The sequence below is a fragment of the Camelus ferus genome, chromosome 7 (assembly GCF_009834535.1).
Source record: "Camelus ferus isolate YT-003-E chromosome 7, BCGSAC_Cfer_1.0, whole genome shotgun sequence".
Taxonomy (NCBI): Eukaryota; Metazoa; Chordata; class Mammalia; order Artiodactyla; family Camelidae; genus Camelus; species Camelus ferus.
The window spans coordinates 79,575,294-79,593,884 of record NC_045702.1 but is presented as its reverse complement, the minus strand read 5'-3'; the positions used below and the strand labels follow the sequence as shown (position 1 = coordinate 79,593,884).

The window sequence follows — 18,591 nt, the reverse complement described above, 5'->3', positions numbered from 1 at the left end:
AAACAGGCATCACATAAAGGCAGAGAAAGCGGCCTTCTAAGTGGTTTGGGCTGAGAGGTCAAGTGAGCTGTTCACTCAGAAACACCCCTCTCACCTCCCCAACAAGTATCCCCACCTATTAAATTAATCTTAAGGCTAATATATTGTAAGGCCAAGAAACTCCTTTTAAAATATGAATATTAGACTGGTAGTTCACATTTTTACACTTAGGTATGAATTCACTTGTTAGACTATTTGAACAGAGAACACTGGACTGGGTTGTTGTTGACTTGCCAAGGACTGAGGTGTTGGAAGATACAAGGAAAGGAAAGGTCGGGTTGTTGATAAGCCTGGACCAGGCACCGAGCCAGGAGTCTCTGTGCGCAGAGGCCAAGAAGACACTCATGGACAAAAGTGTGGGAATGCGTCCTTTAGCCCCAGCCTTTTCCAGAGATTCTGTAAGTAAAACTTGGGTGCATTTTTATTCCATTTCAACAAATGTGTTTTATGACTTCCAAAGGAGAAACAAAGATCCTGAGTGTTCAGTCTTGAGGCCAGGGTTCCAAAGGTAAAAGACAGAGATTAAGATCTACTAGTTGTAAGCTGGGAAGGAAGGGACGATGTGCCTGGTGTGTGTGTGTGTGTGTGTGTGTGTGTGTGTGTGTATGTGTGTGTGTTGAGAGAATGGAGAAGATGGAAGATGTAGAAGGGATTAAGAGAACCTTGGGGTGGAAAGGGATAAATTGAGAGTTCAAGATTTGCAGATACAAACTACTATATATAAAACAGATAAACAACAAGTTTTACTGTAATAGCACAGGGCTCTATATTCAGTATCTTACAGTAACTTATAATGAAAAAGAATATGAAAAGGAATATATGTAGCTACATGTATGATTGAAACATTATGCTGTACACTAGAAATTGACACAACATTGTAAACTAACTAGACTTCAATAAAAAAGAGAATGCAAAAGAGAGAGAGAGAGGACCTTTAGCAGAAGAAATACAGTGACGAGGAATGATGCTAGTTGCTGAGATGGAGTATGCATTGGTAAAATATCAGACTTGCTTCATCAACTGTTTAAGTGATCACCAGAAGGGTAAAGGCCTTATAAGTAAATCAGTCTTAACAATAAGATGCTCTTAATTCAGAAAGACACAGATTCGCTGTGGTTTTCCCTTAGAGAGCACAGCACATAGATCTCTAAGCTTCAAGTAACACAAATGGAAATATCTGATGGCTTAAGGCCAATCAGCTTAAACAGTGCGCTCCAGCATCCACTGAGAACTGAGCTGCCCAGGCCTGGAGAAGAGAGCATTTGACTCCATGGACATCCCCCGCCTGCCCATCACCAGCACGCTGCCTCCTTCCCTTGGCTTTCTATATAGGGAGCTTAACTACAAGAAGAACTAAGATGAGGTTTAGTTCCTCTTCGAAAGCTTCAAGAAACACCCTTTTAAACAGTCTCTAATTATGAACAGAAAAGGAAAAGTTACAGGATCTACTTCAGAAAACAAAGCCATTGCATTTCATCTTTGGTTGCAGGAGGCTGGATGAGGCAATGCGTGTGTTCTATGTCACTGTCCCCAGGGACATCTCATGGAGCCAGACCAACTCTTGAATTGATTCCCCTTTTCAAAGTGTAGCTGTAATAAACTAACCCCAACACACCAACAGCAAATATAAAAGTGGCCTTCAGAAATATTAATGTCACTAGTGTTACTAGCCAAAAGACTATTAAGCACAGAATTGGCATTATAATCAGCACTGAAGCTTGTAACTGGGTGTGTCTACCAAATTGGGGGTCTAGGGTGAGGGGAGGGAGTTAGGCATGAGACGGTTTTTCGGTGACTGTCACCCCTGCATAGGCTAGGATGGCTGGCAAGGGCTTATTTTAGATGGGAAAAAGCCTGTGGTTTCCCCCAAACAACTGTAACTGACATCTATAGTATGTTATGACATGAAAGTTGACACCACATACAGAAATACTCAATACTCCACATGCTCGTAGGGTACAAGTTATTGTCGCTTTGGGAGCTGTAAGTTGGGAATGGCAATAAACATGCAGCAAGAACCACCTGCCTGAACAGCCTTGGACCACACCTCGATGGGAACCCTGTGCATTCAGACACTTGACAACCCCTTCCTGAGTGCCTCCTATGTATAAAGCATTGTTTCAGAGGCTGGGTGGAAATACAGCGCCTGCCTCACGTAGCTTATGAGGAAATAAATCCACTGGGACCTTACAGCTCCACACGGAATGGGGAATTCCTTCCTCTGGGGCCAAAGATCAGAAACCTTCCATAATACTCTTTAAATGACATGAGAAGTCTGTGAAGTGGAAACGCTATTCAGATCTACCCCCCAACTCACACTACTTCAAACACAGCATCTAACTCCTCAAGCCCACACTCTAACGCCCATTGCTGGGCTTCCCATGGTGGCGTCTTTAAGCTTGATGTGGCGGTCTACTCTTTCTTGTCTTCTTCCAGCTCACCCTTAAAACAACCAACACAATTAACCCCAAAAAAGAAGTCATGGCTTAAATTTTCCTAACATTCCCCTTGTGTTAAAAATACAGAGCATGAGGAGGCTCATTTACAAATGTTCAGACTTGCTAGGTATCCCGTGAAATCGCAACAAATATCAAAACATACCTAAGTCTAGATACAGGTATGCTTTTAAAACACGAGCCATACTGTATGCTGTGTAAACTCTCTCTCCCACTGGGAGCTGGCTGCAACCCCATCTTCCTGAGCTGTTAAAATTCACTCAAGTGCACCTTAATCACACAAGACAGCTCAAGCTAGGATGTATCCACTAAAGACTATGGGAGGAGGTTTCCTCCCCGACTCCTAACCTCAGGAAGTTGCAGGGTCTAGGCGATGTCACAGCTAATTTATTAACCAGAATACTACTACTGCATACCTTGTTCATGTGATTGTTGAGGGGTAGGGGGGCTGCTGGCAGGAATGGGGAGGGAGAGGAAAGGAAGGAAAGACAAAAGACAAGCATTATTACAATGGTCAGAGAAAATAGGATAAAAGGGTAATTTTGCAAAGAATAATCTCTGTTTTGCACATTTTTCTGAACCAACCAGATATCTGCTTAGGGACCAGTCGAGGATAGCCTAAGAGTTATGACCTAAAGCCCGGAGAATGGGGTACCTCTCACCCAGTTTTGGTCACTGAACTTGGTCGGATCATTTGACCTCTTTGGGTGAAACAAGGGGCTTGTGTCAGTTGGACTTGACAACCTTTTTCCTCTAAAACTTCTCTAACTTATGAAATTCTTACTTCAGCTGAGAAGGAGGACCTTATCATATCTGCTCACGTGTACCCATACCTGCTATCAGTGCCATGACAGCTGGGACCTTGTATCCCCAGGACCAATAAAGTTGCCTAACAATTGCCCAAGAACCACTATTGAAGGAAAGAATTACTTTCACTATCTGCATGATGTGTGTGGGCCCCGGGTCTAGGCTGGAGGCCGTGTGCTTAGCTCTGGCACCAAAGGGAAATTGGAGAGGATAACCCTTGAGAGGTTATCATCCAGGGGAAACAGAACACAGGTTACAACCACCCTAAAACAAACAGAGAAGGTTGATGCCAAAAAGAGGGGCAGCGTGCTCTCAGGGTTCAGATGGTTAGGCTGATGGGTAGAGTCTGCTGAAGGAGCTGTTGTTTCAGAAGGATGGATAAGGTTTAAGTAAACAGAAATTGTGGTGAGAATCCAAACGTATGGAGGAAAGAAACAACAGATGTTGGAGGAAGGTGAGTAGTCTAGTTCGTCTAGAGTGTAGCATCTGAGTGGGAAGAATGAAGGATTATAAACAAATCTGGGAAAGCTAAGGTGGGGGCTCTCAGGACCAAGTCTTTGAACCACTGGAAATTTTGGAACCAGGAAGAACACACTAGAGCTGTTCCTTAAGGAAATTATCCAATAATCCTTCATAGTGGATTTTACTCCCCAAAGTTTCCAGTGAAGCACCAAGGCCACCACAGGGGGACAAGTCGTCACAGAGCAGGCGGGAATCTTCAGTCAGAGTCCCACTGTCTTTCTACATTTGGGGCTTTTATGTGAAATTTGTTTGAAAGTCGCTGATGTACAGGAAGCAGGAACAGGAAGCCTAGAAGGAGATGGGTTAGTGCCACAGCCCAGGTGAGAGGAACAACAGTCTGAAAAGGAGGTTGGAAGCAAGAACGGGCAGAGAGCTTTTCAACCCAAGTGGATCCCATGAGCTCTGTCCATTCATTTAATGTGGGAGGTGAGGGTGAGGAAGGAGCTGAGGTGGATGAAAGGCTGCGACGACCTGTGCAGAAGTGAGCAGGTGGAGGGGCGTAACCATGGACTCAGACTGCCTGACTTTGAATCCCAGCTCTACCCCCTTATCTCCCCTGGAACCTGCCAGGTGCCAATTGTGACACCCCCACGACACCACACTTCTGTTTTCAGACCCTCCTCCTCTCCTGTCTGGCTTTTCCCACTTCCAGGTTGTGGCCCCACCCGGCCTCACCCATGGAGCAGTCCTGCAGATCGAGTCCACACTGGTTTGGAAGGGAAGACTTGCCATTTATCCAAGTACCAACTAATACAGGAAAACTGAGAACAACAGGGAAGAGATGGCATTAACAAAATCGATGGTTTTGCCTTTCAATTAGTCTCAGATACTTTGAATTCTAGCTGGACAAAGAGTTTTTTCAGCCAAGTAGAAAAACCACCTGTAGTAGAGCCCCCCAAAAATGAATGTTGGCCTGTAATTTTCTTTTTTTGTTGTTGTATCTTTGTCTGGTTTTGATATCAGGGTAATGACGGCCTCAAAAAATGAGTATGGAAGTATTTCTTCCTCTTCAGATTTTTTTGGAATAATTTGACAAGAATAGGTATTAACTCTTCTTTAAATGTTTGGTAGAATTCAGGGAATCGTCATGCACTGTTGGTGGGAACATAAATTGGTGCAGCCACTAAGGAAATCAATATGGAGATTCCTCAAAAAAACTGAAAGTAGAACTAGCATATAATCCAGCAATTCCACTGCTGGGTATTTATCTGCAGAAAATGAAAACACTAATTTGAAAAGATATCTGTACCCCCATGTTTTATTACAGCAGTATTTATAATAGCCCAGATATGAAAGAAAGCTAAGTGGCTATCAATGGATAAATGGATAAAGGTGTTATATACACACACATATATCTATATTTAGGTATATACCCACATACGCATATCCATACAATGGAATACTACTCAGCTATAAAAAAAAAAGAAGAAAATCTTGCCATCTGTGACAACCTGAGAACACGCTGCACCTCTTGTCTACCAGAAGTCTGATGCTCTGAAACACACACTGGAGGACCATTTGCTTCTTCTTCCGTGGAATTCTACAGCGATCGGTCAAACTCCAAGTGCTTTAGTGGTTTTGCGAGCTTTGACCTCTTGTGAAATGAAAAAAATTAACTCCTGAATGGAAAAACGGTTGAATTGTGCATGTGTGTGTATGTGTGTGTAAAATCCTGATATCCAAATTTCTATGTGGCTCAGACTCATGTTGGATGTGAGCTAGACTTTCCTTTAGGTTGTTCTGGAATCATAAACCTAAACCTGCAACCCCTAAAAACAAAAACAAATGAGCAAAAAGGAAGAGAGGTGTGAACACATGAGAAAACCTTCAAAGATCTCAACGCACAAAATCTAACTCACGTCCTTGTCTGCTTTCTTTAATTCTAGCATACCCCTCGCTCGTACTCCCTCTCAACAGGCTACATCTAATTCCAGCCCAACCCACCCCCTTGCTGGGCTCCTGCAGGAGACGTTGTCAAGGTTCAGCTCACCCACCTGAGCAATGAGCACGTCTCCTCCCACTGCTTCACAGTGTCACTGAGAGGAGGGATGTAGGTACGGAAGCCGTGGCAAGCCAAGACAGAAGATGTATTGTACTACCATGGATTGCAAGCTCCAGGCGAAAAAACACTGTCTTTACCAAGTGTTACGTTCACCTCTGATGTTCCAAAGCATTAAGTATTTTGTCGAAGATCATGGTGATTCACTTCCCCAAATCATCATTTTATTTCCAAACCATATATCCATGAGTTCTGACATAACTGAATTGTGTGGAAAAAATTAAAGGGTATCTTTAAAAGTAAACTCGACGTGGTCCTACATTCATAACACACAGATGCAAACAAAGCGAATGTTTTGCGAAGATTTTAAACAACTGGGTGGGGAGACATTTCTCTTTTCCAACCCCTCTCCTGCCTCTGAGGCCACAAATGTTAAAAATGCCACTTGACAGGAAGAAATGTAATTGAAAACAGTTAAACAAGATAAATGATATCCTTTAGTTACTTCGACTTCAGAAAGAAATGGAATCAAATTAAGTGAAATGCTACAATAATTATTAACAAGTTTTCCAAACTTTGAGTTAAAAAATAATTCCTTGGTAGAATCATTGATTCCCCACCACTGTTATCCTTAATGACAATATAATTCTTAAAAATCAGGAAAAGGAGGAGGAAGAAGGTGAAGAGGAAGAGGAGGGAGGAGGGGAGAAGGAGGAGGAAAGGGAAGAGGGCAGGAAGGAGAGAGAAAGGAAATGAAATATTTCTGTGATAAAATATGCCTTCATCAACAGATGGTACTGGGGGAGGGCATAGCTCAGTGCAGAGTGTGTGCCTAGCATGCACAAGGTCCTGGGTTCAATCCCCAGTACTTCCACTAAAAATAAATAAATAAATAAAACCCCCTCCCCCCCCCAAAAAAAAACCCAAAAAACAAAAACAAGAATAAAGTAAATGCAGTAATTAAAAAATCATTTGTTAAAAAGAGATGATACTAAGAACCATATTTTCCACAGGTAGTATTTAGTGTCATGTTTCAATTCTGTGAATTTTGTACATGATTAAGCATTTACACCCTGGCTTCCAGCATCTTTACGTCAAATTCTAGCTTTGCCACTTAATGTCCATGTGAACTTGTGCCACTTCCTCTGTCATCTAATTAGTGAAATGGGGACAATAACAGTAACCACCTCACAGAGCTGCTGCGAGAATGAGATTTTGCTTGTAATGTGCCTGGTATCTGGTCAGTGCGCACTAACTGGGAGGTTATTATTAATGATGTGTGTGTGTGTGTGTGTGTGTGTGTATCGGGTGGGGCAACGCTATTTAATCTTCATTACCTCATTTTATTTAAAATAACATCCATTCAATTTAAGAGGCACTGTGATAGAATGCATTAGAATCACTTATAAAGTTTTTTTAAAATACCAGTATGCAGACCCTACCCAAGTAAAGTGAATCAGAATTTCTGATGATGGGTCCTGCATATCAGATTTTTTTCACGGTTGCCCCCAGGTGGTTCTAAAAGGCAGCCAGAGTTAAGGACTGGGATAGATGATAAACAGTGAACCCTTAGAAAGAATATGTAGATTCAAAGTTCATTTCCACTCACTAGCAATTGGCAATATTGCTATGACCTCTCTAAGCAGTTTCCACTTCCATAAAATGGGAGTGATGGTTTGTATCTAATTCTCAGAGTTGTGGGTTTCAAATGAGAGCATTAATATCAGAGAGATGCTCTGCAATTTGTTCTTGAAAGTCTGCCTTGAGCTTCTCGTGAGGGAGTCAGCTACATTGGAACCTGTAAATGAAGTGTGATCATTTCCTGTCCAGGTTGCTTGTCCCGGCACCTGTAGGGAAGGACAGAGAAGGAGAAGGCACACAGCCACCCAGCCGGCAGTCCTAGAGTCAGCTCAGGGAATCTGTACAGTGAAAGATGTCACAATCAGCCCACACTTCCATCTCTCATACAAGTACGATTTCATTATTCCCCGCTTCTCCTCTTAGCATATGTGAAATGACGTGGTGAAGATGAATGAGAGAGGCAGCTGGCCCAAGATGACGGAGTAGAAAACGATTCGCTCACCCTCTCCCACGAACACAGCAACAACTACATCTACACACGGAACAAATCACACAGAAAACCTACTGAACTTTGGCAGAGTATCTCTTACATAGAAGGAAATCCTCACAAAACTGGATAAACGAGTTTCTACTGCATAGCACGGGGAACTATATTCAATACCTTGCAGTGACCTATAATGAAAAAGAATATGAAAACGAACATATGTATGTATATGTATGACTGAAATATTATGCTGTACACCACAAATTGACACAACATTGTAAACTGACTAGACTTCACTAAAAAAAAAAGGGGGCGGAGACAAATGAGAGACATAGCCTAAAAGAAAGGTAAAATGTAACTTTTCATATTCCCTTAAATATTTAAGTATGCATTTTGCCTACTTTACCAAAACCCCAAGTTAGCTGAATTCAAGCACGATGTCTGGTTAGTTTTGATTCTGCCCTTCTCCTGACTGCATTATTTAACCTACAAATCGTGGTTGAAGGATTGTTCTGACAATATGAAATATAGAAAACAGGAATTTAACTGACATTAATGACCATGAATTTCTTCTGGTCTCCTTTTCACTAATCTAGGTACACTAACTGAATCCTGCATTGGAAGCATATATCTCTGTCAATTATCGTAATAAATAGCATCGAGCCCCACGAAAGAAAGTAAGTTATGCATTTTGTTCCCCTTGGAACAGACACAGAGGTTTTTAAAGTCACAATGTTTCTGAATGAGAACAGTCTCATTATGTGATCATCTCTTATTCTTACTTCTTTGTCACTAAATACAGTCCCGTGATCTTTATTTTTACTTTAATTGGTTTGAATGTTCAATACATAAATGATAAAGATCTATTCTTGTAACATAAGCTATCCTTCACTTTTAACATTACACCTCACCTACTTTTAGGAAGTCACTCCTTAGAGTTCTTTTGGTAACGCAAAACCCCATCTGGAAGATTCTGGATTTTTTATGCTAAGAGAAATGAAACATCTCTGCTTGTTAGTCTCATTGCAGAGAGCAGAGACAGATTTACATTTGAAGCTAGATGCTCATCAAGAGATAACTGCTTATTTACTGTGGCGATCATTTTGCAACATATACAAATATTGAATCATTATGTTGCACACCTGAAAGTAATATAATGTTATATGTCAATGACAGCTCCATTTTTTTTTAAAAAAAGAGAACTGGTTAAATAAATCAGTGTACATCCATAAAAGGGAATATGAGAGAGAAACATGCAAAATACTTTTTTAAAACATAAAAGTAATTCGCAAAACTCTATGTACAGTGTGGCTCTGCTTCAGTTGTATAAAGATTTTCTATGCTTATCCATGGATAGAAAATTTCTGGAAGGATATATAAGAAAGTACTGACAATGAATACTTGGAGAGGAATGAAATGATGGGGTACTTTACTTTTCACTGTATACAGTTGTTGCAACTGCTTCTCATAAGCACGCATTGCTTTTATAATTTGTTTAATAAAAAATTTTAAAAGCCTGGTAGGATTGTGCTCTGTAACTTGACTCAACTATTCGCACATAAGAATTGTGCTCATGTTCTGCTGGCTTTACTCAATGCTTCACTCTCTGCCTGGACTAGCTGTTTAAATTCTATTTGATGGATAATGGTAGAGAGGAAACAATCCCAGCTGATATGTTTCAGTGCTTGTAGAAAGCAGCTATAAAATGGAAGTTCCCAGCAAAAACCAAGCACCCCTGTTTTTGGAAGGAAATAACCACAATAATCATCCTTTTGCAGTATAGTGATCAACTACATATTCAAATTTCTATTAGAATCTTTTAATTTTATTTTATTTTATTTTTTTTTTATTTTATTTTATTTAGCTACAGTCAGTTTACAATGTAGTGTAGAATCTTGACTTATAGAGGTTGCAAAATATTTTTCCATTGCCTTGAACAACTTGGTTGAGGGGAGGAATATCTTAAGTAAACACCTACCATAAATTTTTCATGCCTTAAAATTCAAAATAGAGTTAAAATAAGTTTAGATTATTAGAGGCTAACTAATTAAGTATTCCTACAATCTCAAAGGGGTGTAAGTAGGTGTTTTCACTAATTAAACTGCCTCATTTTCATGTCTACTCCAAATTCCTTAGTCTCTGGAAATCTAAACATGGGTTTGTTTACAAATGGAAAAAGTTTTCAAAAAAAGAAACAACTTTAGTTCTTGAATCAAGTATTAACATTTTGCCAGGAACCAAGTATGACTTTCTTGGATTTGAGCGATAACATTATTCTTTGATCCCAGAAATATTTGACTATTACTACAAACACCTTTTATATTAGCAACGTTAGAAGTACACCTAAGAATGTGTAAAAACTCAAGTCTGTTTAAGAAAAATCTGAGGCAGAGAAAATGAATACAGCAGTGATCTACTTTTCAGACCCCTGAACAAACACCACCTGCTAATAGGAGTGGTGAGAAAACTTTCAAACTTGGGATTCTTATATCACAGCCACGTTTCCACAAAAATCTCTTATTTCCCCAAATTCTGACCTCGGGCATTTCATCCCACAATCATCACTTCTGCCTACCATTCAACCAGCATCTTGTCAAATCTGGCTGCAAGATTGAGTTTCCCGATTCAGAATTCAATATTGTAACCCTAAGGATATAAGATCCAAGCTGGAACATTCTGTCTTTTGAAAAAAAAAAAAATGGATAAAATTGTTTCAGCCCAGAGACCAGAGTTTGCCCTGACCATCGCGGTGAATCATCAGGGCTGACACCAAGTGAAATGAACCTGATGTTCTCAGCTTTATTCGTGCACATTAAGCAGCATTTTACATTTGTCCCAACTCTCAACCTTTTCTCCAGAAGGTTAAAAGAACCCTGTTTCCAAGTGTTATTTAAGGGTTACAGAATTAACCAACTCTGAAGACAATTGGGCCTGCCATCGCCTGACTGTGTTCCTGGCTCCATTCTCACCCACGTTGGCCTTCGATCTGGGACAAACGTAACTGAAGATCTAAGAAATATCTACCTTTTTTTTCATCATATCTCTTCAATATCCATTACAGTTTCTGGTACCCAGGCTTCTGTATTGGTGCAATATTTGCCTCTCACTCTCAACAATCAAATAATTTCATTTAAAAAAAATCTGTGTATAAATCTTGCTCTGAAAACAAAGCTTTCTATAAAGATGTACTTTGTTCTTTTAAACAGGGCTTTACCTGAGTTCTTCTGATCAATGTTAAAAACAGCATTTAACAGGTATTTAATATTTGTTTTAAAAGTATATCTTTTTTTTAAGTATATTTGTTTTTTTTTAAGGATATCTGTTTCTTTAAGTTTTTAGGTGTTCGAGATAGATGTTTTCTTCTTATAACAGTTTCTAATTAATCATGAAAAATCAGGGTTGTAAAATATGCCAACAGAGTCAGCATCATATTAACCACCGGAAACATGGATTTTATTTAAAAGGTTGCTATTTCACAGCACACAAGTGTTGGTTAAACTCCTGTGAAAAGCTCCAAAATAGGTGTTTCTTCATTTGGAAATCTGTGTTCCATGGCTCCAACACTGTGAAGCTATTTTGTTTTTTTCCTTTTGGTTTTGTTTTAAAATTGTATTTGTCCTGTCCTAAAGCATTGTTCCACTGCTTTCTTGTGTGATACACTATTGCTGAGTGCTTGAAGGAATCTCACAAAATAATTTACCCAAAATACTAACTACAGTATCAAGTGTGTTGGTGAGTTTCCTGGTAACATTTGGCTTTGTTTTGCTTCAGGTCTTGTCTCTTTTTTTTTTTTTTTGCTGCCTGGGCAGCTCACAAGGATTCACTTCTCACTTATTACTCATCAAACTGACTCTGGATTTCAGCAGAAAAGAGAAGAAAAACTGATGGAGCGATGACGGTGAAGGAAGAGAGCAAAATACCGCAGCAATGTATTTGAGTAACTATTTCCTTTTCAAAGTGTCAACATATTTATTTGCATCTCTGACCTTAAGAGGTGGGAGCTGGAAATTGTGCGACTATCTCTTCCCATTGGAATAATCCACCAGTGGGGAGACTGAAAATAGGTGAAATTTAAACTATTCTTTTGATTCTCAATTTTTTTTTCTTGTTCTATGGTTAGAAAAATGCCGCCAAGGGAACAGGGTTACAGTTCACCTGGAATCAGCACCAAGTATCAACAGCTAATCCCTCTCTTTGGAAGAAAGGGTCTTTCATATCATGGGGGTTTTAAAGCTAGTGACAACAAAAAAGCTATTTTCCGAAACCAGCCACCTTGAAAAATAAAGTGTTTTTTAAAATCTAGAGAGTTGCCTTTTATATAAATAATCAGAAATGTTTTCAATTTTTTTGTTACTACTTATTTACCATGGTTCTGTATTTAGGAGAGGTGACAGCCCGAAAATAAAAATAATATAGCCAGGGTAAAGAAAATAATACAAGCATAGGGCAAGCCAGGAAAGAATTTATCAAATAATAATTAGTCAATTTTCACCGTAATTGGCTCACATCACAGAACTGGGGAGAGCAAGAAAATAATAGGTAGAAAGAAAAATGAATCTTACTGAGGTGTAATGACAATCTCTCACAACCCCTTCTACAAATTTTGATTACAAATTTGGACCAGCCCAAGACATTACGGCTCAACAGATTAACTGACATGTGATCCCAGAACAAGGCTTCACTCAGTAATTTACTTTATTGGACACACATTTCACCCACAAAAAAAAAAAAAAAAAAGGCGGGGGGAGCAGGGAGGAAAAGAAAAAAGAAGAATATGAAGGCAGGCTTGAAACATTATTTAGAGCAGCTATTATCCCCCAAGGAACAGTGTGGCTACAAAATAAAAAATTATTTAAGAGTTTCATGATTTGGATTTTGTTTTACTGTTCAGATTCAGGTCTGATCCTTTTACATTTGCATTTTATTTCACAACTCTCTTCTACCCAATCAAGTGTTTTTTTAAAAAGCAACACTTATATGTCATAATGCATTTGAAAAGTGGAGTTTTTCAATATTTGTGAACATGTCAGTTAAATTCTAATTTGTGTAAATAATAAAGATGAAAAGAGAATATACTGTAAACTGTTTGATTAAATGCAATTTACTAGCAAAGACATGGTGGAGGAAGGAATACCTTCATTCACTGACCTATGGAACAAATACTACAGATTTTACATATAGGAAATATATGACATTCAAACTTTCATAAGCATTCACTTTTTTAAGTGCTTTAGCAATCTCTCTCCATATTCTGGAGATACAAATCAAAAAGCTTTAAATTCTTAAGCATCAAAATGATATTTGAATAGTATTTAGAAAGAGTTTCATTAATTAACCTTAGGAATAGAAAAGAAAACTTAGTTTCAAGACCAGATTTCATGTGCTGGTTGTTCAGTATTATTACTATTATTGTATAGTATTAATTACATTATTACACATTGTTACTCTATAATACTATACAATAATATTAATAAATACTGACAAATTTTACATTAAGGGACAAAATTGGCTTTACAATATAAACACTAGCTCAGGTAACATACTGAATTTCAATTTTAAAATATTTTAAAGGTAATAAAAATTGAGTTCATCTGATAGAATGTAAAAAGCTAACATCAACTTTCCTCTAAGTATAAGTGAAATATTGAGTGAAGTGTTTAAGGTCAATTAGAAGTACATAGTACAAATTCAATTTTGTATTCAGAAAGAATAATCCTTAATTAATTTGTATTTTTCTAGTATACTATTTACCTACAATACTCTGGAAAAAAGTATTCTCAGTTAAATTCAGACATTAATGATTACACATCCCCAAAATACATAAATCTGTTGAAGTGAATATGTCAGTTTCAAAAACCATGGGCAGTCACACCTACAAAAATGGCTTTTTAAATATATGAGAGTTATGTTTAGCAAACATAAAACAGGGTTAGGTTAGCCTCAACATTCAATTTTTTTATAAGGGGCATGAAAAGCAGTCTCCATGAACTGAGAACAGTCTGCAAGTGTATTATTTACACCCTGCCCAGTTCCCCTCTCCCCAGGCCACCTCCATTTCGCATCAGCTTGAGTATGTTCTAGGTAAGCACATTGTTCCTAAAGCAACGTTAAAATACTTTTTTGGAACCACAGAGGGTATAAACAAACCCATGTATAAAACTGTTTTGATGTTAGAACAATGAAATATTTGTGTCTCAAAACCTTCATATGAGAAAACACTCACTGAGATACCATTAGGACAAATGCACCCAGTTACCCACACTCACTCCCCTTTTGAGCCATGAGCACACTCACTGAGCATGGTCTCAGACAACTGCATTCACCTTATAATAGGCCACTTTCAAACAATTTAAATTAGTCCAAATCTACCTCGAAAAAAGTTAAAAAGACCCATTTTACTGGTTAGGAAAATTGCAAAAGCTTTGACTGCACTTCCAATGTGATTAAATATGTTTTCTTCACTCTCCTTTGAGTTCTTGAACCATGCCCACTGGGAGGTGCACATAGGAGCACTTCTGGCCAGCTGTGTCTCTCCCATTCCTCCCAAACTCTTAGATATGCCTGCTAAGTATTTTTATCTAATTTGCCTCATCTGTTGTTTTTATTAACAGCTAATTTAATATCATCTGTCCTGTAATATTTGCAGCAGTCAGTCTACAGAGACATGCAGCCAGGCCAGACCCTCAGGCCGGCACATCAAGATGGCAGGCTGGCCAAGGGTCCTCTGGGGACAGCAATGCTAGAAAGAGGATTGGACACTGTGACCCGTCCGCATGAGATGAAAAAAAAACAAAAAACAGGAGATTCGTAATACTGATAAACTCATCTGTCACTCACAAGCCACAAGCTCTGGTTTGAAGAAAAAGGAAAGATGCAGTAAACATTTAATGACCATGAGTGATGGAAATGTGCATTTTCATTCTTAAATAATATTCGAACCCACAGTTCAGAACCTGCTTAACTGTTTAGTTTGAATTGATTAGAAAATCATCTGAAGGTAAAATCCATCCTATGGTTTCAAGGGTCAGGAAGCTTGCTACAGATAACTATTTAAAATCTGGTTCGATTTCTAAGAAACTTTATGAACGAACTAAGTTTCTTGGTCTTGAGATACTAGGCAAGGAGTCTGTACTTAAGTACTAGATGGCTTAATTGCTTGCTTGAGGGAGGGAAAGTCCTGGGGGAAAGGCATTTATAAGCACTATCTGCTTCTTGAAGCTTCTGCACCCTCCCGAGCTGAATCATGACCAGCAAGGCAGAGAAATTCCCTCTCCCCTCCAGTGGAAGCAACTAGATATTTGATCCTAGAGATGAATGAAAAAAAAAAAAAAACCCTGATGATCATATTTTCATGGGAATCTTTCAGTATTCTGAATACAAAATATCAGGGAAAAGTGGTGATTTTCTCCTCCACCTCAAATCATGTAGGAACAGAACTCAGACCAGAAAAAAAAAGGGGGGGGCAAAAATAATTACTATTCCAATATGTATTTGAGAAGGAACACAAAAATATTTGTATCATCAATGGGGACTGTTCACAGCTGCTGGGAAGGTATAAGATGATACTGAAATCAAAAGCTAAAAAGCCAACCATCTCTTTCTGGTTACAAGTGACTGAAAAGCAAGAAAAATTATTTTCACCTTCTTGTCCTTATTGTTAGAATTAGTCATTTGAGTCAATATGCTTATCTATACTATACCAATTAAAAGGAAATCATTCCAAATCTGTGTCATCTTTCCATATTTAAAGATATGAGTTCAATTAGGCTTTCTGACTTTTGTGGTATGCATATGGGACACTATGCTATTTTTCTTTTCTTTTGAGTACTAGTTTTTCAGTTTCGAAAAAAATAAGCATTTCAGTTTTTGTACATTTTTGGTACAAAAAATTTTACAACCTTCAGAGCAACCGCTTTTGTAATTTATGATCATGACTATCATAAGGATCTGGCTTTTTTTTTTTAACAAATCATTTATGAGAAATGAAACCTTCAGGGACAACTTGGCTGCTTTGATGCACTATTTAGTAAGTATTCATAACTAATCATTAATATATATAGTTCCTGGACACACTGAGCCTTTAAAAATCACTCAAAGTACACACAAAACACAGAGCAGTGTAATAATAACAACCAATTTTAAATTCTGACAAATTAGAAGTTTCAGTCTGGGGTCTGTAAAGTGTATGCCAATTCCTTTTTTTAGTAGGTACTTGAACCTTTTCAAAGTATATACCTCAGCAATGATTTCCAATAAACAATATTGAATAACAAATTAGAAATAACTCTCCTGTTATTTTTTTTTTTTTTTGCCAAGCTTTCTTTTTCCAACTAAGGGAAATAAATACGAAAGAAAATCTTACTGCTTATTTGCTACTGAAACACAGTAATTTTGCACAATATTAAGGCCATCCTATGATCTACAGAAGGGAACATGGGTGCCAACTAAGAAAAGTTTTATTAAACAGGACAAGACAGATATCAGGAGCTAAACTGTTATCTATACACCAAAAGGTCATCTATTTTAACAGGTATGTATTTAATTCCATTTGGCACAATTATTTTAACTATATTTCATACACCTCCTTGTTTATCTAGTGACACTGACACTGAAATAGGTATTAACGGTATATAAAAAGTCTTCACAGATTTTTTTTTCCTGACAAATATATGCCCAGAGACTTCACTTTATATGTGCCTGTATAACAAAAACCAACTTGAAAGTTTTAAAAAAAATACATTGTTCTGTTGAAGTAGCTATCTACTGCTTTTAAAATAATATGAGCCTGTGGAAACATGGTATTATATATCTGACATTTTTCACCTAAAAATACGTTATGAAGCATGCTGGTATTAATAAAGCATGTGCTTTCAGAACCCTAAAGTGTTTGCCTATAATTTGGCTGAAAACAGAGTAAGATGGTAGATTTTCCTTCATGCCATTAACACACAGCAAACAAATTTTATGTCATCACCCTGCCAGCTTGTCTTGATTGGAAAGTGTGCAAAAAAAAAAAGAAAGAAAGAAAGAAAGAGAAAAAAAAAACTTTTAGGAGTTCATCAATATTCGTAACCATATTCTGATTTATGAGTTAACAGTTCCTAAGTAAGCAGAGGTAACTCAGAAAAAATTTTGGTCAATAATCCATCACCAAAAAACCAGAAAGAAGCCACGTATATTCCTTTTTTCTTCACCCCACCCCCATCACAGTCAGAAAAATCACCCTTCCTTTGCAGCAGGGCGCGATCATTCCTCTCACCACTTCAGTTATTTGAAGGCAAATGAAAATACAATGACCCTTTCCTCTTCTGATTTAGCTCGACGACACAAACATTCAAACACACACAGAAACTACCGACTGAACAGAAAGCCCGAGAACCGAAAGAGCGAGACTCACTGACCCATTTGGAAGACAAAGACGACAGAACGGGGAAGCTCTAAAAATCAGCTTGTGAGGCCTCTGAGAGAGATTCTTCTGGCATTTCATCACAGCAGCCCCAGACCAGTTCACCTCCCTGGATACAGGGAGGAGGAACTAAATAGAGCTGTTTATTAAAGCTGTTGTGTGGATTGCATTAGGAGGCGTGAGCGGACCACCTGGACCTTTCAGATTGTGGCAGTGTTTAATTTGCAGCCTGCCCCTCCGCAGCAGCCAGGACCACTACTACATACATCTACCAGGCTGGATCACACATCATCTGGGTTAGAAGTAAAGGCACGTGCATTTATATATTTACATCTTCCGTGGAGAAAGGGAGGGAGAGCGAGAAAGAGGGACAGGACACAGTCAAAATAAAAATATTGAACAGAAAAATTTTAACTACCACCTAGAAAATGTAATACTTTAGTCTCGTCTCCCACTTGATTTCTTCCAGAGATCACAATCTCAACAGAAAATATATTCTTTAAAAATAGACATAAATTTCAACATTCAGGTCAAATGATAAATTAAATTTGTTCTTCGGATTTTTTTTTTTTTTTTTTTTTTTTTTTTTTTTGGTTTTTGGTTTTGTTTTGTTTTGTGGTTGGATTAGTTTGGGTTTTTAAGCATCGCATTGAAGTTTTAAGCTGAGCTTTCCTGGCTGGATTTAATGGGTGCCTTTTCCCCCTTGCACTTGCAGCACTACGCTGGCAGGTAGCTGAAGCTACAGATAGAAAGATGGTACTGTAAATATGAATTATGTGAATCATATGGTGAGACCCTCGTGGAAAAAAAAGGGGCAGTTGAGAAATGGCTGACTCCATACCTGACCAATTACAGCTTGCATGGTCCCCGTGTCCTGCTGGGCTGGGAGATCGCAATCCATCATATGTTGTCTTTGAAAAGGAGAATGGGGGTTTCTGGCATGCATCTGTCAATCAACTTCTGCACTCACAACCATCACCAAAAACAAGGGGAAAAAAAGTCAGGCTGCTCCACCAAATAGGATGAAACCGTCACGTGACCTCCGGCAGACACGCACACACACATTCCCTACCTCCATAGAGCGTAAGAATTTTCTGTAGATATGAAATGACATTGACAAATATCCAATACCAAGTAAATAAAGTGAGACAAACAGCTACTCACCAAAGACAAAACATTGGCTGTAATCTTCCACTAAATGTTTAACAAACGTAAGAGGATTTTTTTGGTAAGGCTCTGGAAACCTGTGTTTAAAACAAAAACAAAAACAAAATTAACTATTTCATGTGCTAATCAT

The 18,591-nt window shown here is 38.3% G+C and overlaps 1 protein-coding gene across 1 annotated transcript in view; it reads right to left on the bottom strand.

Annotated features, from left to right (window-relative positions):
- POU6F2 (POU class 6 homeobox 2) overlaps nt 1–18,307 on the bottom strand; it is a 423,476-nt gene extending 405,169 nt beyond the window's left edge. Inside the window, exon 1 of the mRNA XM_014559834.2 lies at nt 18,136–18,307. Within this exon, the coding sequence (XP_014415320.2) occupies nt 18,136–18,240 (105 nt within the window). The 5' untranslated portion in view covers nt 18,241–18,307. The remainder of the gene's footprint in view (nt 1–18,135) is intronic.
- Nucleotides 18,308–18,591: the final 284 nt, after the last annotated feature.